The sequence below is a fragment of the Agelaius phoeniceus genome, chromosome 8, assembly GCF_051311805.1.
Source record: "Agelaius phoeniceus isolate bAgePho1 chromosome 8, bAgePho1.hap1, whole genome shotgun sequence".
In the NCBI taxonomy this organism is placed as follows: Eukaryota; Metazoa; Chordata; class Aves; order Passeriformes; family Icteridae; genus Agelaius; species Agelaius phoeniceus.
The window spans coordinates 36,988,298-37,013,605 of record NC_135272.1 but is presented as its reverse complement, the minus strand read 5'-3'; the positions used below and the strand labels follow the sequence as shown (position 1 = coordinate 37,013,605).

The 25,308-nt window shown below is 53.7% G+C and overlaps 1 protein-coding gene across 1 annotated transcript; it reads right to left on the bottom strand.

The window, feature by feature from the left end:
• Positions 1–2,476: 2,476 nt before the first annotated feature.
• Positions 2,477–25,001, bottom strand: IL12RB2 (interleukin 12 receptor subunit beta 2). The gene is made up of 18 exons (XM_054638593.2): positions 24,923–25,001; positions 23,414–23,511; positions 20,456–20,771; positions 17,365–17,430; positions 16,152–16,466; positions 15,655–15,769; positions 15,259–15,434; positions 14,904–15,043; positions 14,146–14,290; positions 12,331–12,410; positions 9,433–9,649; positions 8,001–8,201; positions 6,817–6,918; positions 6,581–6,736; positions 5,404–5,538; positions 5,018–5,105; positions 4,306–4,405; positions 2,477–4,067 (listed from the first exon to the last, which is right to left on the bottom strand). The coding sequence occupies exons 4-18, from the start codon at positions 17,420–17,422 to the stop codon at positions 3,675–3,677; spliced, it is 2,421 nt and encodes an 806-aa protein (XP_054494568.2). The 5' UTR covers positions 17,423–17,430; positions 20,456–20,771; positions 23,414–23,511; positions 24,923–25,001; the 3' UTR covers positions 2,477–3,674.
• Positions 25,002–25,308: the final 307 nt, after the last annotated feature.

Below are 25,308 nucleotides of genomic sequence, written 5' to 3'. Positions count from 1 at the left end.
CTGAAACAGAGGGGATTCCTGTCCTTGGAGCTGGGATTCCAGGAGTTCAGGGGCATTTTCTGTCCTTGGAGCTGGGATTCCATGAGTGTGGGGGAACTGTTGGAGCTGGAGCTGGGATTCCAGGAGTTCAGGGGAATTTTCTGTCCTTGGAGCTGGGGTTCCGTGAGTGTGGGGGAATTGTTGGAGCTGGGAGTGGGGGAAGGTGGCAGCCCAGGTGGCTCTGGAAGCCCAGGTGGGTCCCAGCTGGGCTGTGGGATTGGCACCCAGGTGCAGCAGTACCTGAGGCATTCCCAGCTCTGCTCCAGGTGTTCCCAGGAAGGAGCTGGGCTGGCTCAGCAGGGACTTGTGGCTCATGGCTTCGCACTGGGACAGTGGCAATCTGTGCATGGGACACCAGAAATCCACCCCAAAACCTCAACACTTCCCCTCTCCATCCCAGTGCAGCTCTGGCTCAGTGCAGTGCTCAGGACCTGCTTGGGACATCACCAAGGAAGGTTTTTCCAGAGAATGATTGTAAGAAATTCCTTCTCCTCCCTCAAAATCCACCACAGGTTCGATTTCTTCCCTATGTATCCCTTCAATACACAAAAAGAGTTGAGTGAATGGCTAATAGAGGATTTTGTAGGGGTTTTATCAGCATTTGTTAGGAGAATAGGAACAAATCTCTCATTTTGTTTCATGTTTTCCTCTTTGGCCAGCTTAGAGCATATTGGTAGTTTCGTAGGTAGGTAGAAAACTGAAGGTAACCCCCTATTTTTGTAAAAACTGTGCAGGACAGGCAGGCAGTGTTGGAGCCCTTGGAATATGGAATAGCAGCCTGCTCAGCTGGGGTGTGAGCAGCTGCCTTTGCTTTCCCTGAGCTGTTTTCCACGAGAGCTCCTGTTGGGACCCACTGTGAGTAGCAGGGATCAGTTCCCTCAGCTGCAGCTGCAGCCCCAGGCAGGAGGAGGAGGAGGAGGAGGAGGCAGATTTTCCATTTTTCCAAGGAAAATCCCTTGGTTCTCCTCTCCTGACTCTGCTCTGGGTGTGTGGTTCCTGTAGGAGCTGAGCTGTTCCTTTTCCCTCTCCCATTGCCTGGTGGGATGTGCTGCACTTCCAGCCTTGGGGACAGCCTGGGTAACCCCCAAACTGGTGGAGCAGAGCTTTCCCTGGAGCTCAGCTCTTCCTTGATCCAAACTGCTGTTCCAGTTGCCACCCAGGTGATTTTGCTGGCTGGATTTTCCCTTTTCCTCCTCTAGAGCATTCCCAAATGGCACCTAGAGTGATTTTCAACACAGCTTGTAACTTAAAATTGGTCCTTCTGCTGTTCTGCCAGATGTAAATTCACCTCTTTCAGTCCATTTGTGTCAAGAACTAAAACTGTGAACATTTATCTTTAATATCGGTGGGTGTTAACTGAAATAAAGGTTTATTTTCATGCTCTTTTAAAAACAATGTCCTGAAAACCAGAATGAAACCAGTGAGGTTCATAGTGGCTCATCCATGGTCTGTGCCAGGAAGTCCAGCTTCCATTCCCATTCCCAGGATGGATTTTGCCTTGGAAAAGCATCTCCCAAGTAGGTTATTAATGATTAATGAACTTGCTTTTAGTAACATTTTCTGTCCTCTTGCTTGTTCCTGCTGTCACACCAAATCTAGGGGACTGCAACTTTTGAATTCTAATCCTTTGGAAAAGAGAGCAGAGAAAGTTGGAGGTGTGGAGCAGATTGGCTTTGGAATGAGCAAGGGCAAGGTTTGAGCAGGAGAGTTACCTCAGAGCTGGAATGGTGGGAGGGAGCAGGGGGGTTGATTGGTCAGTTCCAAGAGTTAGCTGTGTGGGAAAGGCCATGGATTCTCCTGGAAAATGTCAGGAATCAGTGGGAACATGTGGTGGCAGCACCTGGAGGAGCTGAGCCCGCCTGTAACTGTACTCACAGGGGTGGCTTTGCAAAGCCAGAGCTCTGGTTTAATGAAGCCAGCACTGACAGCCAGCTGTGCCTCTTCCAGCTGTGCCAGGCTGCTGCTTTGCTTCCCCAGGCTCATCCCAAGGACCAACCTCCCTGCCTTGGGCGCTCTGGGCTGCTCTGCCTCAGCCAGGTTGCACTGGGGTGTCCCCAGGACAGCCAGGCCTGGTGTTCCTGCTGGAAAGGGTGTCCTGAGGGGGAATCACCTCCTGGGATGCTCAGGGACAGCACTGGGAGACTTCCAGGCTGGAGGCACAGAACTCTGGTCCTTGGACTGAGGCTGGACACGAATCCCCACATTTTGATGGATTTGGAGATTTGTGGGCCAAGGAGAAAATGAATTCCAATGTTCTCTTATCCTTAGGTTGAGGTAGAAAATCAGCATGCAGAAAAAGATGATTGGCAAAATAGTGCTTTATGAAAAAAACCCCTTTTTTGGCATCTAATCTGCCTTTCTAGCTCAGTTTGGTTTGCAGAGCTGACTGGAGGGGCTGAGCTGTGGTGCTCAGGCAGAGCCCTCTCACCAGGCTGGTTCCCAGGCAGGGTGTGGAGAGCAGGCAGCAGGTTCTGGTTTTTTGGATGTCTGACCCAGTTCTGAGGGAGATGTTTTCCTTCGGTGTCACCCAGCCAGGTGACACAGGTGGGAGCAGAGCTCAGAAGCCCAAAGTGCAGTGGCTGAGCTGGTATTTGGCAATACCCAAACCTGCACCTGAATGGTGGCAGCAGCAGCTCCTGTCCCTGCTTGGGGATGCAGAGGATGCTCCAGGTAAGTTCATACCTGGGCTGCTCCATCTCTAACTGCAACGTTTCAGCTTTATTTTTAATTTTTAATTGTTCTCTGTAAAGCTGGAGCTTGACCAGAGAAAACAACAGGAAGCCAAGTTCAGATTTCCAACATTTTATTTATATACACACATCTGGTAAACAAAGTCATTAAATGTGTAACACCCTTGCAGCCTGTAATTAGAACACTCCAATAAATCACTTAAATTCCTCTTGACAATCCATTTGACTGAGTACAGATGCTGCCTGCTGCTTTTAGTTCTGGTGAGGAATTTTCCTGCCCTGAGCTGAGGCAAGGAAGGGGCCCTGGCTCTGGTGCTGTGTCCCCCATGGGTTTGGTGACATTGGGGACTCTGTGACTCGGTGCCAGGGGCGGTGCTGAGCTGTTCCATCCCTCCCTTTTGCAGTTCCTTGCTCTTTCTGGTGGAAATGATGATTTTTAACTGATTCTGGAACAGGGCTTGAGGCAGCCCAGGCTGCGGGAAGGGCTCTCCAAATCCCCCAAAATCCAGCTCTGGCATCCCCAGTGTGCCTCTGCAGAGGAGCAGCCATGCCCTAAGGTGAGATGTGACTGGGGAAGGGTTTTGTCACTTGGAGGTGTCATACGTGAGGGACTGGATTGGGTGTGCTGAAACACTGAAATATTTCATAAATGCTAAAATCCAGGCCGGGCTCACATCAAAACACACTGAAATACTCTGTAAAGTGCCAAAATCCAGGCTGAGCTCGCAAAGAAACACCAAAATGCTCTGTAAAGTGCCAAGATCCCGGCTGAGCTCATATTGCAAACACCGAAATACTTTTAAAATGCCAAAATCCAGGCTGAGCTCACATCAAAACTCACCGAAATGCTTTGTAAAGTGCCAAAATCCCTGCCGGCTCTCATCGAAATACTCAGTAAAGTGCCAGAATTCTTGCCGGGCTCACACCGCCCCCTGCCTCCCTCGCTCAGGAGCTGCCGCTGAGTTTCACTCGATCCAAAGTCAGCTTCCCTGGGCGGCAGAGGGCGGGAGGCAGGAACGCGCTCGGGAAGGCGGGGATGGGGCTGGGCTCGGGCTCGGGGGCCGGCTCCGGGCCCGGGCTGCCGGGGTTGGAGATGTACTCGGCCACGGGCTCCGGGGGCTCCATCGCCTCCAGCAGCAGCCGCTGGTAGAGCTCCGGCAGCTGCTGCTGCTCCGCCGAGCTCTGGCCGTGCCCGCTGCTGCCAGCGCTGCCCACCTCCCCCGTGTCCCCGGCCTTGGGGGGCTCGGGCCGGGCCGGGCTCTCCTCCACCGGGCTCGGTTCGGGCTCCTCGAAGGCGCCGCCGGGCAGGAAGGGGCTGGAGGGAGCGCTCAGCTCCGCCTGCGGGGGGACACGCAATGAATCCCGGCACGGATCGCTCCCCGAGCCGCTCATCCCCTGCAAACGGGGGATCTACGCCTTCTGCTGGGCTTTAATTCGCCCAGCACGTCCTCCAGCGGAGATTATCTGCTGCCAGAGATTGCTGGGTTTGCTGCTTCAGGAGATTATTGACTCGCATGGCTCCAATTGCTTTTTTGATGAAGGTTGTGGGATTAGAAGGAAAACCCCTCTAATTTACCTTGGCAGCCGCTAAACTCTTGGCCCAGGTGGCGTTGGCAGGGTCGGGAATGGCTTTGCTCTGCCACTGCGGCAGGAGGAGGGACAGGAGCCACTGGAACCTGCAGGGGGGGTAAATGCAATTAGAAACGAGAATGGTGAGACCTGCAGCACCCTTGGGCTCCTTGGCTGTGGAATTATCCCAGGTGTGATCGTGGATCCGCCCTCAGAGCTCTTGGCTGGGTGGGGATATTTCCCAGGGATTGCTCCCCTTCGTTTGGTTTCAAGATCTGGTTAAAAATTCACAGTTTCTATGAACTACAGGTGTATTTTAAGCTCAGAGCCTGTTTTTATTATCATTCATGTACTCTGAAACCTTAATTTTGAGCAATCCTCACTGTTCCATGCTCATGAAAGGGCATGACCATCCTGCAGGACAAGGGAAAATGGTTTTAAACTAAAAGAGGGTCGATTTAGATGAGATGGGAGTGAAGATTTTTAAAAAGCACTGGCACAGGGTGCCCAGAGCAGCTGGGGCTGCCCCTGGATCCCTGGCAGTGCCCAAGGCCAGGCTGGACACTGGGGCTGGGAGCACCTGGGACAGTGGGAGGGGTCCCTGCCATGGCAGGGGTGGCACTGGGTGGGATTTAAGACCTCTTTCAACCCTTTGTGGGATTTAATCCCTCCTGATAAAACCCCAGTGTTATTGGGACACAGCTGATGGATGCACTCACGCTCTCCTTGCTGGAGGCACAGAACAAAGGCAGGCTGAGAGGATGAAGAAGCTGCAGATGAGCACCAGAGTCAGCCAGTCCCCAGCACCTGGAATGCAGAGCAGCCACCATTCAGCTCCAGCAGAAAGAGGGGAAAAACCCCAAACCTTTCTGTGCTCCATGGATAAACCACCCTTCACCACAGAGGAAACAGCACAGCACCGGGAGCTTGAGGGCAAAGAAAGAGATTCCACATCCCAAACCCAGCTGAAACTGCGAATCTTCAGCACCAAGAGACCTTCAGAAGGCTTGGAGAGCTCCAGTGACTGCAAGGGAGCAGGAAAAGCGTTCCCAGAGAGCGGGAAGGGGATCCCAGGGCAAGGAGCACCCTGGCACCGTGTCCTTACTGTCCAGGCAGACGCTGTCGCTGTTGCCCCGGGGCCCCTCCCCGGCCGCGGTCGCCGCTGTCACCCAGAGCTCGTGGTGCTCGCCCGGCTCCAGGAGAGGGAGGTGCAGGGAGCGAGGAGCCCCGGCGGGAACGGCTGGGGGGAAACAGGGATGGAAATGGAGAGCCTGGCACGGGATTTACTGCCTGCACCTGGAACCGGGCTCTGGGTGAAGGTAGGGAGGGCAGGAGGAGGAAAAAGAGGAGGAGGAATAAGGAGAAAGAAAAGGAAGAAGAGGAAAAAGGATAAGGAAAAAGAGGAGGCGGAAGAAGATTAAGGAAAAAGAAAAGGAAGATGAGTAAGAGGGAAAAAAAGAGGAAGAGGAAGACAAATAAGAGAGGAATAGGAAGAAGAAGAGGAGGAATGAGGAAAAAGAAAAGGAAGAAGAAGAGGAGGAAGAGGATTAAGCAAAAAGAAAAGGAAGACAAGTAAAAGAATAAAAAAAGGAAGAGGAAGATGAGTAAGAGGAGAAAGAGGAAGAAGAAGAGGAGGAGGAATAAAGAAAAAGATAAGGAAAAAAAACAGGAGGAAGAGGAATAAAGAAAAAGAAAAGGAAGATGGGTAAGAGAAAAAAAGAAGAGGGAGAGGAAGACAAATAAGAGGAGGAATAGGAAGAAGAAGAGGAGGAGGAATGAGGAAAAAGAAAAGAAAGAAGAATAAGAGGGGGAAAATGAAGGAAGAAGAGGAGGAGGAAGAGGATTAAGCAAAAAGAAAAGGAAGACAAGTAAAAGAATAAAAAAAGGAAGAGGAAGATGAGTAAGAGGAGAAAGGAAGAAGAAGAGGAGGAGGAATAAAGAAAAAGATAAGGAAGAAGAACAGGAGGAAGAGGAATAAGGAAAAAGAAAAGGAAGATGGGTAAGAGGAAAAAAGAAGAGGGAGAGGAATAAGAGGAGGAATAGGAAGAAGAAGAAAGAAGAATAAGAAGAGGAATAAGAAGGGGAGGAAGAAAAATAAGAGAAGAAGATGAGGAAGATAAGGAAGAAAAAGATAAAGAGGAATAAGAAGAGGAGGAAGAAGAATAGGAGGAGCAGGGAGAAGCAGGGATAAATCTGATATTTTCAGACTGAAAGTGATCCCACAGGAGACCTTGAGCAATGACAGGGGAGCAGGGGCAGCATTTCCAGCCCCAGGCACCCACCATGGACCTCGGGCTGGCCCTGCCCGTCCTTCCTGCGCAGGTAGATGTGGTACCCAGTGATGCAGCCCCTCTGCTGGGGAGCTGGGATCTCCTCCCAGGAAACCAGGACGCCGCCGGCCCAGGGGCTTGTGAACATCTGGGGCCCAGCTGATGGCGCTGCAAGGCACAGGACTGTGTTAGAGCTGAGCTTAAAACGCCCTACAAACACCTGGAAAACATTTTTTTATGGGCTTTACCTTGAGCTGTGGAGTTTCCCCTGACTGATGCTGCCTGCCCAGCTCTGTCCTGATAAAGTGCAGACACGTGGATCTGATAGCAGACGTTATCTCTGATGTGCTCTGGGGGGAGAAATCACAGCTGCAGAGCTGCATCTTCAAGGATTTGGGGAAGATATCACAGCTGCAGAGCTGCTTCTTCAGGGATTTGGGGAAGAAATCACAGCTGCAGAGCTGCTTCTTGAGGGATTTGGGGAAGAAATCACAGCTGCAGAGCTGCTTCTTCAGGGATTTGGGGAAGATATCACAGCTGCTTCTTGAGGGATTTGCAGTCAGGGCAGAAATATTGCAGCAGCTGCTTAAATCTGAGATAAATCTTGTGATTATTGATAGATCTTTCATAAAGAAGGGAAAGAAATTTTCTCTGATCTACTGAGCCCGGCAGAGCCTTACTGGGCTTTAAACTGAAAATTAATGGTTTCCCACTGCCAGAGAGCAGGGATGGGTGGGATATTGGGAATTAGGAATTGCTCCCTGGGAGGGTGGGCAGGCCTTGGCACAGGGGGCCCAGAGAAGCTGTGGCTGCGCCTGGACCCCTGGATGTGATTTTAGTAAAAATTATAGAAATATATAGGAAATATATAGGGAATATATAGAAATATATAGACTATAGAATATAGACCATATAGAAATATATAGAAATAAATATATAGAAATATATAGAAATATATAGAAATATATAGAAATATACAGAAATATAGACTCCCAGACTTGTTTGCCTTGGGAAGGACCTCAATGCCCACCCAGTGCCACCCCTGCCATGGCAACACCTCCCACCATCCCAGGCTGCTCCAGGCCCCATCCATCCTGGCCTTGGAGCCCAAATTCCCACCTGACTTGTTGCTAAGAATATTTTCCAACCAAGTTGCTGCCGTGCCGGCCCAGGGTGGCATTACCTGCTGTCACAGGTGACATTACCTGCTATCACAGTGGACATTACCTGCTATCACAGTGGACAGGTGACATTACCTGCTGTCACAAGTGGCATTACCTGCTGTCACAGATGACATTACCTGCTGTCACAGATGACATTACCTGCTATCACAGTGGACATTACCTGCTATCACAGTGGACATTACCTGCTGTCACAGGTGACATTACCTGCTATCACAGGTGACATTACCTGCTGTCACAGGTGGCATTACCTGCTATCACAGTGGACAGGTGGGACGGGGGCAGCCTGACCCAGCTGTGCTGGGGCTGCAGGCGTGGCTCCCTCCAGGGCTCTGCCCACTCCACCAGGTACCCCCCGAGGGGCAGGGCGGCTCCAGCAGGGGGGCTCCAGCTCACCAGGATGCTGCTGTTCCCCAGGCCCACGGCACAGACCCGCTGGGGAGGGGGCAGATCTTGCAGGGGAGAACAAAACCTGCTGTCAGCACAGGGTTCTGGCAGCCTCAGTCAAATCAGGGATGTGGAGTTTGCTGGGTCCCGTCCACTTTGGCACCGCGGGGAGGATAAAGTGAATTATAGTGAAAGAGGAGGTGCTGGTGGCAGGGTGAGGGTTTGCTGGCAGGAACAGCGACATTCCTGGCTTTTCTCATGGATGGGACACCCACAGCTCGGCCTGGCAGGGTACACCCCACACCCTGCCCCGATGGAAGCGCTGGGATGTGGAGCTGCTGCAGTGATTCCAGAGGAGGAACGGGGACATCCCGAGGGCTGGAGCCCCTCTGGCTGGGAGAGCTGGGGCTGGGGCAGGGTTCCAGTGCAGGAACCACGGGGACAAGCGGATCTGCACATCCCTGAACGTCACTGAGGTGAGCACAAGGCGGAGGCGCCACAATCCCTGCAGGGCTGTGGCACAGAGGGGGTGTGGCAGAGCAGGGGTGTGGCCCGGCGGGGGTGTGGCAGAGCAGGGGTGTGACTCAGGGTGTGGCATGGCAGGAGGTGTGGCCCAGCGGGGTGTGGCCCAGCGGGGCTGTGGCCCGGCAGGGGTGTGGCACAATGGGGTGTGGCACAGTGGGGTGTGACCCGGCAGGGGTGTGGCACAGTGGGGTGTGGCCCGGCAGGGGTGTGGGACAATGGGGTGTGGCACAATGGGGTGTGGCACAGTGGGGTGTGGCCCGGCAGGGGTGTGGCCCGGCAGGGGTGTGGCACAATGGGGTGTGGCACAATGGGGTGTGGCACAATGGGGTGTGGCACAATTGGGTGTAGCCCGGCAGGGGTGTGGCCCGGCAGGGGTGTGGCCCGGCAGGGGTGTGGCCCGGCAGGGGTGTGGCCCGGCAGGGGTGTGGCCCGGCAGGGGTGTGGCCCAGCAGGGGTGTGGCCCAGCAGGGGTGTGGCCCAGCGGGGTGTGGCACAGTGGGGTGTGGCCCGGCAGGGGTGTGGCCCGGCAGGGGTGTGGCACAATGGGGTGTGGCACAATGGGGTGGGGCACAATGGGGTGTGGCCCGGCAGGGGTGTGGCCCGGCAGGGGTGTGGCCCGGCAGGGGTGTGGCACAGTGGGGTGTGGCCCGGCAGGGGTGTGGCCCAGCGGGGGTGTGGCCCAGCGGGGGTGTGGCCCAGCAGGGTGTGGCCCAGCGGGGTGTGGCCCAGCAGAGCAGTACTCCCGGCCGTCCCCAGCCGCAGGAGCCTTACCTGGGCTGTCCAGGTGTGTCAGGATGGTGGCAGGGGCGGAGCTGCCCCGCGGGCCGTGCGCGGTCACCGTCACCCTGTGCCCCGCCCGGGCGGTGACCCTGGAGAAGCTGGTCTGGGTGGTGCGGTGGGACTGCGCCGGCAGCTGCCCCTGCTCCAGGGCTTCCAAGGTCACGCTGTAGCTCAGGATTCTCCCTCCTGCCTCCCACCTGCTCAGAGCCTGCGGGCAGAGCGCGTCTGTCACCGCCTGTGAACAAGGTGCTGCCCCCGGGAGTGCTGGGGATGGGGCATGGAGGGACAGGACACAGGGAATGGCTTTACAGGGACACAGGGCAGGGATGGAGGGGATGTTGGGAATTGTTCCTGGCAGGGTGGGCAGGCCCTGGCACAGGTGCCCAGAGCAACTGGGGCTGCCCCTGGGTCCCTGGCAGTGCCCAATGCCAGGCTGGAGCACCTGGGACAGTGGGAGGTGTCCCTGCCCTGGCAGGGGTGGCACTGGGTGGAGTTTAAGGTCCATCCCAACCCAAACCATTCCAGGATTTATTTGTCCCACCCAATTCCAGTTTTGCTGTGGGAGCACAGCTGGGGACACTTAAACCCTTGCTGCCCTCAGGCTGAATTCACACTTTTTCTTTTTTTTTTTTTTTTCACTAAAAGCCAGACTCGTCACAAGGAAGGCAAAAAAAGACGATCAGCTGCTCAGCTGGATTTGTCAAAATGAGCAGGTTTTGCCTGGCAGGAAAACCTTGCATTTTACTTAAAGCCACCATAAAGAATAATTTGAATTGAACCACTCAGAACAGACACCTCTGACAGTCTGTGGAGCACCACACCCTGGTTTTAGCTCCCCTCTGGGTGCCTGCAGTTGTACTCTCGGTTTCAGTTTCCTGATGTTTCTGTGACATTAATTCATTTGTTTGGCTGATGTTTGTCATAACGGAACAAAGCACAAACCAAAATGTTTGCAGTGCTTTGGCAGCAGCTCAGGACTGAGGCCGCGCTGGAAACCTGCTGAAATTAAATTTTCAACCCTTTTCCTGGGTGTTTGTGTGAGAACAAGTGCACACCCTCGGTAGGAAGTGGTCCTGAGTGTCAGCCCGGCTTGAGAGCTGCAGTGAAACCTCTAAAGGCAGTTTATTACCCCATTTTATGAATGATGCTGCAGGAAGCCACTCCTGATAAAGAAAGTGCTGCAAGATAAAGGTCTGCAAGCTGAAGCCACAAAGTCTGGGGTCACAGAATTACATGAGAATTTCTGCTTTCACTTGCAGCGTGGTGTGAACACGGTGAATTTTTTTTTACCCAACTCTGGTGGGTTTTAAACCAAATTCCGTGTGGAATGTTCCCTGTGGGGTCCCAGCCCCCAGCTCTACCCAGCAGACCCCAAAAGTGCTGTCAGCTGGGGAATGTGGAGAGGGGCTTGGGATAAAGGGATGGGGGGCAGGACACAGGGAATGGCTCCCAGTGCCAGAGGGCAGGGATGGATGGGACATTGGGAATTGGGAATTGTTCCTGGGAGGGTGGGGAGGGGCTGGATGGATTTCCCAGATTTGCTGTGGCTGCCCCTGGATCCCTGGAATGTCCAAGGCCAGGCTGGATGGGTTTGGAGCAGCCTGGGACAGTGGGAGGTGTCCCTGCCATGGAACAGAATGACAGTCAGGATCCCTCCCAACCCAAATAATTTTGGCATTCCATGAAATTGCAGGCAGAAAAATGCTGATGAGCAAGAGGAGGAATAGGGAGGGGACCCTTGGGCTGTGTCCCTGTCCCTGGGAGCTGGTGAAACCTTTGTGCTCCTTCCCTGCCATCCTAAAAATCATTATTTCTTCTTTCACCTGGCTCTGGTTTCATTTCCCCTCTCACCTGGCTGGGTTTTGCTGCCTCTGCTGGGCTATCCTGGGTTACAGGGTGTGGCTGGGGCTGTGTGTGTTCTATCTGTCAGAGCTGGGCAGTTATCTCTGTTCATGGGGCAGCTTTCTTTATCTCTCCCACAGCCAATCCTCCCTCCAGGAGATCTCTGCTGTTCATGGGCCATTCATTATTCATTATCTTCTGTCCATGGCCAGTGAGTGTCCCTGCATGGCTGATCCAATCCCATCATCCCATGGGGAGATGCTCCGCCCAGGGGAGGAGCCAAGCATTCCTACCTGGGTACAATCTGAGCTTTGGGACACCAAAAACAGCCTTGCCCTGCATTGCCAGAGGAGCAGCTTCTGCTGCCCTGCATTCCCAGAGGAGCAGCTTTCCTCTCCCCTGCATTCCCAGAGGAGCAGCTTTCCTCTCCCCTGCATTCCCAGAGGAGCAGCTTTCCTCTCCCCTGCATTCCCAGAGGAGCAGCTTTCCTCTCCCCTGCATTGCCAGAGGAGCAGCTTCTGCTGCCCTGCATTCCCAGAGGAGCAGCTCTCCTCTCCCCTGCATTCCCAGAGGAGCAGCTTTCCTCTCCCTGCATTCCCAGAGGAGCAGCTTCCTGCTGCCCTGCATTCCCAGAGGAGCAGCTTTGTGCTGCCCTGCATTCCCAGAGGAGCAGCTCTCCTCTCCCCTGCATTCCCAGAGGGAGCCCAGGCCCATCCACACCACCCCTGGAGCTGCAGAGGAAAACTCCTCCCTTGTGCAGGATCCCTGCTCCAGCAGAGCCACAGCTGGCACTGCAGGAGGGTCAGGTTGTGTTCTGACTCTGGCAGGTTTGTTTCGTACTGCTTCATTTTCATTTTATTTTTATTTTTTTCCCCTAATAAGGACCTGTTGTTCCTGCTCCCATATCTTTGCCTGAGAGCCCCTTGATTTCAAAATAATAGCAATTCAGAGGGAGGGGTTTACATTCTCCATTTCAGGGGAGGCTCCTGCCCCCCTGAGCAGCCACCTGTGTGTCCCAGCCAGGCCATGGGGTTTCACTGCACTCACCTTCCAGAAAAGGGAGAGGTTCTGGAGCCCTGAGTCCAGCTCCTGCTGCCGGTACCAGACATCCAGAGTCCCTGTTGGCACTGGAGACAAGGAAAAGCAGAGCAGTGGCAGTGGCTGGGGTTTGAAGCCGACAAACAAGGAGGTAAAAGCCCTGAGAAAATTCGAATTTAATCTTTTAAATGCCCCTGAAATGCTGCAGGGTGGGATAACCCAGGTTTGCTGTCGTTTGGCTGCTTTGAGGGTGGGATCAGGAGGAGAACAAGGCATAAGCCCGAGGAGAGGAGTCTGGATGTGCTGGTGGCTTTGTCCTGACCTCAGTAATCTGGATGGCTCCCAGGGGAAGCCACACATCAAAGCACAGCATTAGCTCCTGTCTTTGTATAAATTTGAGGCTCCTGAGGGCCTTGGGCTTGGCTCCATCCATCCCAGAGCAACAGGAAGCCTCGGATGAGGGCGTGTGGGGGACGTGTGGGATTTCCCTGTCTAATAAATGCCTTTAAACCAGCTTAAACCCTTGGTCCTTCCACAGTTCTGACCGGAAACTTGGTATTTTGAAGAAACCTCCCAAAATGACATCAAAGGGAAGACCTGGCTCCCAAAACCCAGCAGCGGAGATGAGTGGGTAAGGACAGCTGAGGTGACAGAGCTTTGCTCCTCGGGGACCTGAGCAGCACCAGCTCATCAGTGCAAACACAAATCATGGACAGCTGGGGCAGCTGATGAGCACCCAGGGCACAGGCACAAACCCCTCCAGGCCAGCATGATGGGAGCAGCTTGTCCTGGAGTGACTGCACAGAGAGACTGGAACAGGAACAAGAAGCAGCAGCAGAAATAAAACCAGGGCATTGACTGCGAGCTCAGAGCCGAAAAATCCCAATATGGGATTGCATCTGCTGCCCTCCAGCCTGGCTTTGAAAGCCTGTGAGCCACATGAACGAGGTTTTTGGCACTTCACACAAAAAGGAGCAGGAATTTCTCCTTGGTAGGGTCTGATTTTGGGTTTGGAAGGAGGCAGCTTGGGGAGAAGTTCAGCTCCTGCAGCACAGGGCGGTGAGGATGCACCCAGAGCTGCTTGCCTGCAGCCTCCCCTTGCTCTGAGGGCACAAAGATCAGCCAAAAACCCCAGGGGCAGGGTGGGGGTGACAGCCACAAACTCAGGGTGCAGCCAAAAGGGGAGAAGACTGTTGAGAGGAAGGTGGGGGAGGCAGGGAAAAGTTCACACCTCCCAAATCAATCAATGTCTCTTACAGAAATTGCTGCTGTCACGGGGGAAAGGGGAAATGGGTGACTCAGAACAGCACCAGCCCCACGGACGGGCAGCAATTCACAAAAAGGAGCAGCCAAAGGCAAGCAGGAGAGCAGAGAATCACAGAACTATTGGGGTAATCATCTCATTCCAACCCCCAAACCCTTCAGCTGCTCTCAGGGAGCTCTGGAAATTCCTAGTTTGGAACAGCTTTACTGTTTGCTCATTAAAAATGCAATTTTCTTACAGAAACTTCTCCCTGTTGGCTCGGGGTCTGGATCTGGAGTTTGCCCAGAGGAGCCCAGCAGGGGTTTGGGCTCCTGAGCTGGAGCTGGCTGTGGGTGCAGAGCCCAGAGCTGGGTGAGGGCAGGGCAGGGCAGCTCTTTACCAATTCACCAGTTTAATACCAATTAACCCTTACCTGCTGCTGGGGTGCTGCCCTGGGCAGGGCAGTTCTATACAAATTCACCAGTTTAATTAACAATTAACCCTTACCTGCTGCTGGGGTGCTGCCCTGGGTAGGTCAGCTCTTTACCAATTCACCAGTTTAATTAACAATTAACCCTTACCTGCTGCTGGGGTGCTGCCCTGGCTGCTGCTCCAGTCACTCCACAGCCCCCGGCCCGGGAGCAGCCTGCAGCTCCCCTGGAACTCGTGGGCTGTGTCGGGCTCCAGCCCCTGCAGATGAAATTTCTCCCTGCCGAAGCTCTCGACCTTCAGAGGGGATGAAGGAATTGGTATTAAACTCCTGAGGAAACGAGGGCTGCAGGCAGCGAGAGGCTGAGCTACAAATTCAGACACAGATTTAAAAAACAGCAGAGGAACCCCGAGCTGAGGCAGCCTCAGAAACTCAAAGGAACCATCAGGGCCTGCAGGGCTTCATCAGAAAAATCCCTCCGTGCAAAATCCCTGTTTGGGTGATGTGCTCAGCTCCCAGCTAAGAGTCCTTTCTGCCACTTACAGCAAGAACTTCACGGAGCCATGGAATGTTGGGGTTGGGAGGGAGCTTCAATCCCACCCAGTGCCACCCCTGCCATGGCAGGGACACTCCCACTGCCCCAGCCTGGCCTTGGGCACTGCCAGGGATCCAGGGGCAGCCACAGCAAATCTGGGAATTCCATCCCAGCCCCTGCCCAGGGAACAATTATCCCAATATCTAAATGTACCTTCTTTCAGCTTCCAGCCATTCCCTGTGTGCTGTCCCTCCATGCCCTGTCCCCAGTCCCTCTGCAGCTCTCCCGGAGCCCCCTGAGGCCCTGGCAGCGCCCTGCCCCGAGCTCTCTCCTGCCCAGCAGCTGCAGAATTCCCCGAATGCCAGCAGGATTACCGTGCTCCAGCCGTGCCTGCCGAGGGGACGGTACCTCAGCCTGCAGTGCTGCGCCTGTGCCTCGCGGTGCCACACGATGGTGCAGCTGGTGGCCGAGGAATCATCAAATTCCACCCAAAAGTCGGGAGGGTGTGGCTTCACTGGCACCAAAACAGAGAAACAGAGAAACAAACAGAGCTCAGAAGGGCAGCACAGCCCTGGAGGGGGTTAGGTGGAGAAGAGGATTGCTGCTTTAGGCTGGAGGGGTGATTTTAACAAGAGGGTCAATGATTAATGTTTTTTCTAAGAGGTCCTGACTCTTTCCAGGTCTCCCCCAAGGCCTGGGGCTGACTGAGAGGGGGCACTGGTGCCTCACCTATGTCTACCAGCGCGAAGGTGAGCGGCTGGGAGGAGGCGTTTCCCAATGGATTGGAGGCAGAAACCACCACGGTGTAATTGGAGTCAAAATCCAGCTTGCTCAGAGCCCCAGAGCCAAACTCCTGACCGGGAGCTTCTTCTGGAAAGGAAAAGGCACCGGTGCCGTTGGAGAGCCTGGAGCAGGAGCAGAGCATTGGTTGGATTTTCTGAGCAAGGAAGGGGAGCCCTGGGGTTTGGGGTGTCCTGGCTTAGGGAGTCCCCCCAGACATGGGGACAGGGTCAGCCCTGGGGTGTGGGACAGGGCTCCCTCTCCAAAAGGATGGATTGGCACAGCCTGAGGGAGCTGCTGCAGGGGACAATGAGGCATTAATTGAATTTGCACCCCGGCACTCACTCTATGCCATAGGCAGTGGGGAGGTAGGTGAGCCTGCCCTTGTGCCAGGTGCAGGTGGGACGTCCCTGTGTCCCCTTCTGGATACAGGACACGTTCCTGGGCTCGTCTGGAGGGTCTGAAACAGAAACTCCTGTCAGTCCTAACATCCATGACCGTTCAGGGTCCTTCAGGCCAACACCCCCAGCCAGAGCAGGCTGCCCAGAGCTCCCTCCAGCCTGGCTCCAGTGGCTCTTCCCCAAAGATGTGGGTAGGAGACATTTGAGGGGATGCAGGGAAGGTGTAGTTTTCTCTGGGCAGGCAGATTTGTTGAGCCTCTCTCCCTTCAGGAATATCAGAGCTGCCCAGTTCCAGCCAGGAATATTCCCAGAGGGACTCCCAGCAGCAGCCCTGCACAAAGCCAGCCCCTGGCAGTGCCTCTCAGGCTTCCCTCTCCCTCAGGGCAGCCGTGAGAAGCAATGAGGAACTTCAGGCAGTGATCAGGAAGGGATTTTCCTTACTCCCACAGTGGATGTCGATGCCACAGATGAGCGTTGTCCTGCCCCCACAGAAGCACTTGCAGGTGAAGTAGTGCCTGCCCTGGGCAGTGACCAGGAAGGTTTTGCTCACTGAGCCCCCCCAGGCTCGGGTTTGCTCGGAGCTGTTGAGGAAAATGGCAGCCCAGCCCCGTGGGGCTGCCAGCTGGCAGGACAGGGTGACGTTGGTGCCCCCGGGGATGGCACAGCAGGGGCTGGCAGTCACGGTGCCCCTGGCACAGACCTCTGTGGTGCCACGGGCGGCTCTGCCGGCGCTCACTGCCCCCCTCCTGCAGGCTCCTGCAAGGGAACAGCGAAACAGCCTCAGACAGAGCCCCTCAGCTGCCTGCAGGACAGGCTGGGCTCCAGCAGGAGCCTCCCCAGGTGTTTGGTGGAGAAATTCCAGGCTCTGCACAGGAACTGCTGGGACCTGTCTGGGATCAGCAGCCCCGGGATCGCTCCCCAAAAACCCCGGCAAGCCCAGGTAAAAATTGCCAGAACCCTCCTTTGGTTGGGATTGGAAAAGTGCCTGGGTCAGCAGAGCTGGGGCAGGAGGTGCAGGAAGGACCTGGAGCTGCTGCAGGGCTGGAGCCAGGCTGGGACACCTGGGGGTGCTCCCCTGGAGAGGAGAAGGATCCAGGCAGAGCTCAGAGCCCCTGGCAGGGCCTGGAGGGGCTCCAGGAGAGCTGCAGAGGGACTGGGGACAAGGGATGGAGGGACAGCACACAGGGAATGGCTGCCAGTGCCAGAGGGCAGGGATGGATGGGACATTGGGAACTGGGAATTATTCCCTGGCACAGGTGCCCAGAGCAGCTGTGGCTGCCCCTGGATCCCTGGCAGTGCCCAAGGCCAGGCTGGACACTGGGGCTTGGAGCACCTGGGACAGTGGGAGGTGTCCCTGCCATGGCAGGGGTGGCACTGGGTGGGCTTTGAGGTCCTTCCAACCCAAACCCAAATTCTGGGATTCTGTGAATGCCTTTTTTCCTGTTCATGAGCTCTGCCTGTCCCAGTGCCTTTTCTCATAAACCCAACAGCTCTGCCTGGAACTGAAAACCAACCAAACTCCCTGCATCACTTATGAACCCCAGAAAGGAAGATGTTCACTGGCACTTGGGGTAGAAGCTGGAAAAACCCCACCCTAATTAGGCTGAGTGCTTCATCTGAGAGTTAATTGTGTGTGGGAAGAAGCCTCTCTTACCTGCTGTGAGGTGCAGCACCAACCACAGTGCCGAGGGCATGATCCGTGCAAATGGCATTTTGGTGCCTGGAGAGAGAGGAATTCCTGTTACCAGCTCCAGAAAAGTGGGGATATCATGTACACATCTTCGTGGTTTTCTACTTTTTTTCCTGCTTTACTACTTTCTACTTTACTTTGCTGTAAAGCAGAAGAAAGAGTTGTTTCAGAAAATCCCAAATGCTCATTTTGTGGGGCCTTTCTAAGGAGCATTCCCTGGTTTTGTTTACACCCAGAGGCTGTGTTGCTGAGCCTGGAGCAGCGCCTCAGCTCAGCCAGGAGCTCCTCGTGCGGTGCCTTCTGGAGGTGATTCGTAAGTGCCAGGATGAGCAATCTCAGCAGCTTCTTCAGGGAAATGCTCTGCCTTCCACTAAGCCTGGGGGCTGTGCCAACAGCCTGCAAACAGCTGCTGCTGACAGCAAAGTGCCCAAATATCTGAGAAAATGGGCAAAATCCAGCCTCAAAATCCAGCCTCAAAATCCAGCCTCAAAATCCAGCCTGCCTCAAAGCCTTTTGTCGGAGGACGTGAGCTGTGATGGGAGTAAAGGATGAGAAACTGCTGAGGAGCAACTCCAGCTCAGAGCTGAGAAAAAGGGAAATTCAGGGGAATGGATAGGGGGGCATAAATGGGAAATTAAAGGGAATGAATAGGGGGAAATTAATAGGGGGAAATTCAGGGGAATGAATAGGGGGGCATTAATGGGAAATTAAAGGGAATGAATAGGGGGAAATTAATGGGAAATTCAGGGGAAATAATAGGGGGAAATTCAGGGGAATTAATTGAGGAATCAATAGGGGGAAATTCAGGGGAATCAATAAGGGGAAATTAATGGGAAATTCAGGGGAATCAATAGGGGGAAGTAAAGGGAAACCCCCCCCTCACAGGGAGGGAAATCAGCCTTGCTGGTTGGAGGGTACTGAAATACCCTCAGGGGGTGTTTGTGGGTACCAGCCTGGGCCTGCTCGTGCTCTTACCCCCAGAATCTCATCTGAGAGCCCCAGGCCAGCCTCTCTGGCACCGGTGGATGTGCCCCAGGGACCCTGGCTGTCCCTGCAGCTCTGAAGTGAAAGCAGCTGTGAAGCACCACAGCTCAGAGCTGGCTTTCAACCCCACTTGTCCCTAAAAAACCTCTGCTGTGCTTTCCAAGAACTGGCAGGAACAACAGACAGGGCAGCAGAGGAAAGAGGAACATCTCAGTCATTTCAGGCACAATAACCCCAAACTTGTGCCCGAATCTCACACATCCCCAGTTCCTGGCACTGGCTGAGGTTTTGGGGAAGCTCTGTGAGGACAGTGGCACCCCAGGTCACCCCAAACCTCGGGACTGTCCCACCCGGGGCTGTTCCCAAAGCTGCCAGGAGTGAGGGATGGAATCAGAGCCCAGGGCATGCCAGGAGGGGACAGCGCTGCTCAGGATGGGCCTTGGGCACTGCTCTCCTGGGGCTGCTCCATCCCAGCCCGCAGGGAACATCTGGGATGGTGAGAATTCCTGGGCAGCAGCATCGCTGGGAAAACACCACAGATCCCGGGGCTGGAGCAGCCTGGGGCAGGAAAATCCCATGACAGAAGCATCCCGGGGCAAAGAAAATCCCAGGTAAGGAACATCCCAGAGCAAAGAAAATCCCAGGTAAGGAACATCCCAGGGCAAAGAAAATCCCAGGTAAGGAACATCCCAGGGCAAAGAAAATCCTGGGGCAAAAAAATCCCAGGTAAGGAACATCCCAGAGCAAAGAAAATCCTGGGGCAAAAAAACCCAGGTAAGGAACATCCCAGGGCAAAGAAAATCCCAGGTAAGGAACATCCCGGGGCAAAGAAAATCCCAGATAAGGAACATCCCAGGGCAAAGAAAATCCCAGGACGAGAGCATCTCACAGCAGAGAAAATCCCGGGTTAGAAGCATCTCAGGACAGGAGCATCCCAAAACATTAAACATCCCAGAACAGCAGCATCCCGGAGCAATGAAAATCCCAGAACAGCAGCATCCCAAAGTAATGAACATCCCAGAGCAGGAGCATCCTGGAGCAGGAATATCCCAGGGCAGAAGAATCCCAGGGCAATGAAAATCCCAGGGCAGGAGAATCCCAGGGCAATGAAAATCCCAGGGCAATGAAAATCCCAGGGCAGGAGAATCCCGGAGCAGGAATATCCCAGGGCAGGAGAATCCCAGGCAATGGAAATCCCAGGGCAGGAGAATCCCAGGGCAATGAAAAACCCGGGGCAATGAAAATCCCAGGGCAGGAGAATCCCAGGCAATGGAAATCCCAGGGCAATGGAAATCCCAGGGCAGGAGAATCCCAGGCAATGGAAATCCCGGGGCAGCAGCTGCAGCATCCCGCCGGGTGCCGCCTTTCCCCGCTGCCCGCGGCCGGGACTCGCCCCTCGGCGCCGGGGGATGCGCAGCCCCGGAGGCTCGGGGGGCTCCCCCGGCTCCCCCCGTGCCCCGGCCGGGGTCGCTCACCCCGAGCCCCGCGGCCGCTCCGAGCTCCGCCTGTGCCCCGGGGGATGCTCGGGACGGGAGAGGAAGGGAAAAGAAAAGAAAGGGGAAAAGGGAAGGGGAGGGAGAGGAGAGGAAATAAGAAACAGAATTTTTGCTCAGAGCGAGGGGCTCGTCCAGAGGTTACATCCACTCTCATTTTACCTTCTCTATAAGATGATTTTTGCTTTTTCTCAGTTTTCCAGCATTCCCACAACCCATGCCACGTTTAACAGAGTTTTAAATGAATTGATATCTTGCTATTGTTGTTCCTTCTCTTTTCAGGCCATCGATGACATAAACTCAGTTTTTCTGCCTGATCGTGATCAGCTTTTCTTACCTCGGGCACCTCAGCACGGGTATGCCAGGGGCAGCTCTAGAAATGACGGGACACAACACGTGCAGCCTCCAGGGATCCCAAATTCTCCCTTTGAGCCTCCAGCTCCTTTTCCTCCCCCCAAAAACCCTGGAGCAACATCTGGGCTCCTTTCCCGACCTGTCAATAATCACCATCCATTTGCTGGGGGGGCTCGGGGAGTTAACACCCCACAAAATTCCGGATCCCCAAAGCCCCTTTTTACCTCTCGCTTCCCCTGTGTCTTCATCCGCTCCCGCGAGCGTTCCCGTCCTGCGGAGCCCTCCCAGCCCCGCGGGGGCTTCGCTGGGACGCAGCCCCGGCCCCGCCGCCGCTCCATGCGCGCCCGGGGCGCTCGGGGCCCGGAGCTCCGCCCGCAGCGGGGCCGGGCGGGTTCGGCTGCCCCGGGCTCCTGGCAGGGAAGGCGCCGATGGACGGCTCAGGTGAACGGGGCTGTCTTCTGGTGACAGGCAGGAGGAAATCACCAGTCCACCAGTTGTTTCCTTTTTACTTCTATTTTTTTCTTATTTCCTTTTTCTTCTCTTTAAAAAAAAAAAAAAATTTGTTTTTTTCTTTGTAAATTTTCTTTTCTTTCCTTTATACTTTTTTTTCCACTTTTCTTTTTTCTTTTCCCCCTTTCTCTTTTCTTCTTTCATATTTTTTTCTTTGCCTGTGTCTTGTTTTCATTTTTCTCCTTTCTTTTTCTATTACGTTTTCTTTCTTCTTCCTCTTTTTCTCCTTTTTCTTTTCCTTTTTTACCCGTTTCCCTTTTTCCCCTTTCCTTTTTCCTTTTTCCTTTTCCCTTTTTAATCTTTTAAAACATTTTTTATCGTTTTTACCTTTTTTATATTTTTTATCTTTATCTTTTTATCTTTATCTTTTTATCTTTATCTTTTTTATTTTATCTTTTCACCATCTTTTATCTTTATCACCTTTTTGTTTCATCTTTTTCCCTTTTTTATCTTTTTTATCTTTTTTATCTTTTTTATCTTTTTTATCTTTTTATCTTTTTTATCTTTTTAATCTTTTTTCTCTTTTTATCTTTTTAATCTTTTTTATCTTTTTTATCTTTTTTAGCTTTTTTATCTTTTTATCTTTTTTTATCTTTTTATCTTTTTAATCTTTTTTATCTTTTTAAATCTTTTTTAGCTTTTTTAGCTTATCTTTTTTTATCTTTTATCTTTTTAATAATTTTTATTTTTATTTTTAAACCTTTTTTCTTTTTCATCTATCTTTTTCATCTATCTATCTTTTTCATCAATCTTTTTATCAATCTTTTTCATCAATCTTTTTCATCAATTTTTTCATCTATCTTTTTCATCAATCTTTTTCATCTGTCTCTTTCATCTTTTTCATCTTTTTTTTTTCACCTTTTCCCTTTTCTTTTTCCTCCTTTTTCCTTTCCTGCTTTCCCCTCTCCCACAGTTTCAAGCCCCGAACTCCGCTTTTCTCTACTCCACTGACTCCCGCTGACCGCAGAACCCAGGAAAAAACCGGGGAGGGACAAAGGACAAAGCCACAGCAAATCTGGGAATTCCATCCCAGCCCCTGCCCACCCAGCCAGGGAACAATTTCCAATTCCCAATGTCCCATCCATCCCTGCCCTCTGGCAGTGGCAGCCATTCCCTGTGTCCTGTCCCTCCATCCCCTGTCCCCAGTCCCTCTCAGCTCTCCTGGAGCCCCTCCAGGCCCTGCCAGGGGCTCTGAGCTCTCCCTGGATCCTTCTCCTCTCCAGGTGAGCACCCCCAGGTGTCCCAGCCTGGCTCCAGAGGGGATCCAGCCCTGCAGCAGCTCCATCACTCCCTCCTGGTGTCTGTCTGTCCTTCCTTGGGGCCTGGCCATGGATCTGAGGCCGGGCAGAGCCGCCCCAGCTGCAGCAGCAGGAGGAGCCGTCCCTCCCTGCCGGTGCCTGCTCTGGGGTCCCCTCTGCCATGGCTCGGTGTTTGCCACCCCTTTGTGACTCTGCTGTCCCCAGCAGGATGGAATGAGTCACCCAGCCTGGAAAATCCCTTTGTTCAGCTTCCCCTGAGCTGCCAGCCCAGCCAGGGACAGCCCACGGGAGGGTTTGGGTGCAGCACAAATGGGATGGGGCACCACACACAGCCCCAGCTGCATCCTCCAGGGGCTCAGCCCGAGGCCTCTGCTCTGTGCTTGGGGCAGGATTCACCCCCCTCTGCTGAGGGAAGGCTTGGCTGGTTTGGGGAGCAGCAAGCACAGAGTCTGCCCTGTTAATTCATTCCTCTCTGTAATGCAGTTTGTATTCACTGTGTGCAGCCCTGCTCCTCCATCCTAACCCCGCTCTTCCATCCCATCCCTGCTCTCTCATCCCATCCCTGCTCCTCCATCCCATCCCTGCTCTCTCATCTCATCCCTGCTCCTCCATCCCAGCCCTGCTCCTCCATCCCAGCCCTGCTCTGCTCCCTCATCCCATCCCTGCTCCTCCATCCCAGCCCTGCTCCTCCATCCCATCCCTGCTCTCTCATCTCATCCCTGCTCCTCCATCCCAGCCCTGCTCCTCCATCCCAGCCCTGCTCTGCTCCCTCATCCCATCCCTGCTCCTCCATCCCAGCCCTGCTCCTCCATCCCATCCCTGCTCTCTCATCCCATCCCTGCTCCCAGGGCTCTCCCAGTGCCATTCTCATGGGATTTGCCCTGGGAAGGTGGCACTGGGGGCTGGCACTGATGGGGAGCCTGGTGAGGCCCAGCCACAGCCTCACCTCTCACATCCTCTGCTCTGAATCACCAGCCTGGTTTCAGCCTGAGCTCAGCCCTGGGCAGGGCTGCTCACCCTCCTCCCCAAACCCCACAAAGGCTCAGGGATGGCAGAGGCTCCCCTAGATCCCATCATTTTTAAGGATTATGCCCAGTTTTGCTGCGAGGCTGCCCCAGCTGCTGCTGGCTTTGCCCTGGCAGGTTTTCAGAAGGGTTCTGCTGAGCCAGGCACTTCTCTGCAGCTTTGCAGAGCCTTGGTCACAATCTGGGCTTTGATCTGCACTCTGTGTGCTCAGAAATCCCCCAAGGCCTGGGTGTTACTGAGCTCTGTGAAACCTCCCTGCCTGAAATCCAATTTTAGCCCCTGCAGTGCCTTTATCTGCCACCCAATCTCTCCACAATTTACTGACAGCCAAGCCCCGGCAGGGTGGGCAGCTGCGAACACAGAGCAAACCCAGCAGCACCAGCTTACTCAGAGCAGGTTTCTGTCCCCTCCTGCTCCTGCTGCTCTTCCCAAGGGGTTCAGGAGCCTTTGGTGCTGAGGCTTTGCCAGCTGCAGTAACCCAGACTCTGTAGATAAGGAGCAAATGAAGGTCACACCATCAGTTGGTGACTAAGCTGAGCCTAAGCCCAGCTCTCTGTGCTGCCAGCCTCAAACCAGAATGAATTCCACGTCAATGGCACAAAGGGCTTAAAACTGCAGCTCAGATGCACATTAATACACTATGTATCATGTGTTAAATTTATTTATTGTCTCTTCAGTCTCGTTTCAGGTCAAATCATTTCCAGGCTGACTTTTTGGGGAGGTGAACAAGGGGAGCCTCTGGCTGATCTCTGGGGGTGCTGGGATCTCCTTGCCCCTTGAGCTCCCCCTGGTAGACAGAGACACCACAGATAAAAAGAGAATTTTTGCTCAGAGGCACATTCACTCTCATTTTAGCTTCTCTGGAAGATGATTTTATCTTTTTTATATTTTTTAATATTTTAATCTAAAAAACTCATTTGGAGTTCAGAGCAGGAGTGGGTGCCTCTCTCTGCTCTCCAAGCCCCCTGAGCTGCCTGCACCCAATTCCTTATTTCCTTTAACTTGTTCCCTCCTTCCCTTTACATAAAAAAGACTTTTTTTTTTTTTATTTTTTAGAACTTTGGTGGTGATGAGACAGCACTGTGGTGCATCTCTGTGGGTCCTGAAAATCATGGAATTCATTCATTCCTGAGCTGATAAACAGGTGGGAATCTCTGCCACTGGATCTGACTGCCAATGGTAAAACCGAGCTTAAAACAGGAGAGAGAAAATTCTGATTCCAAGAATGAGGGGAATATTTGTAATATTTGAGGGAAGGAGGGAGCCCTGGGAAGTTAAAATAGATCAGCTGGGAGTGACTCTGTGATGGGATTCATGGGATGCCCCATCCCTGGAAGTGCTCCAGGCCAGCTTGGATGGGGCTCAGAGCAGCCTGGGATGGTGTTTGGGATCACAGAATCCCAGAATGGTTTGGGGACCCTCAAATCCCACCCAGTGCCACCCCTGCCATGGCAGGGACACCTCCCACTGTCCCAGGCTGCTCCAGTGTCCAGCCTGGCCTTGGGCACTGCCAGGGATCCAGGGGCAGCCCCAGCTGCTCTGGGCACCTGTGAAATATTCCCTTTATTAGCAGGAATATTCCCTTTATTAGCAGAAATATTCCCTGCATCTCCCAGGGATGAGGGGAGGGTGGCACTGGTGGCTCTTTGGTGTTTGTCCACGCTGGGAGCTGGGAATTCTCCATCCCTGCCCCGCTGCAGGGAGAGCAGGAGCTGTGCTGCTCTGCCCACGGGGATTTTCAGGATTGCTGGGGCTGGAAATGCACCCAGCAGCTCCTGGAGGGCAGGACCAGCCCCGTGTGCTGCCTGGGGAACATTTCCCCCCCGATTTTTGGCAGCTCAGGTGAAAGAGCAGCGCAAGTCTCAGGATGTGGACTCTGCAAAAACCCTTCCCCACCTCCTGCCTGGGCTGCTCAGAGTCCTGTGGTGTTCTTGTACAATTTCCTTCCTGCCCAGGCAGCACTCTCTAATTTCATTTTGGGCTCCCTGCCCTGCCACACTCCCACTTCTGGGCTGGTTTGCTGCTTCTGAGGGGGAATCCTCCCCTCCTTGCCAGGTCACTGCTCCTCTGGGCACAGTGACAGAATCCTGGGGCAGGGAGGAACCACCACAGCACACACGAGGGGGTTGGGGAGTGCTCAGGACAAGCAACAAAATGAATCCATTTGTGCAGCAGCTGACGGGGAAATGCTCACAGTGCCTAGGAAAAAACAAGAGGAAAAAAAATTGGGAATATTTTGTAAGTCCCAGAACACCTGGAGATGGTTTCAGGGCTGCTGAAGG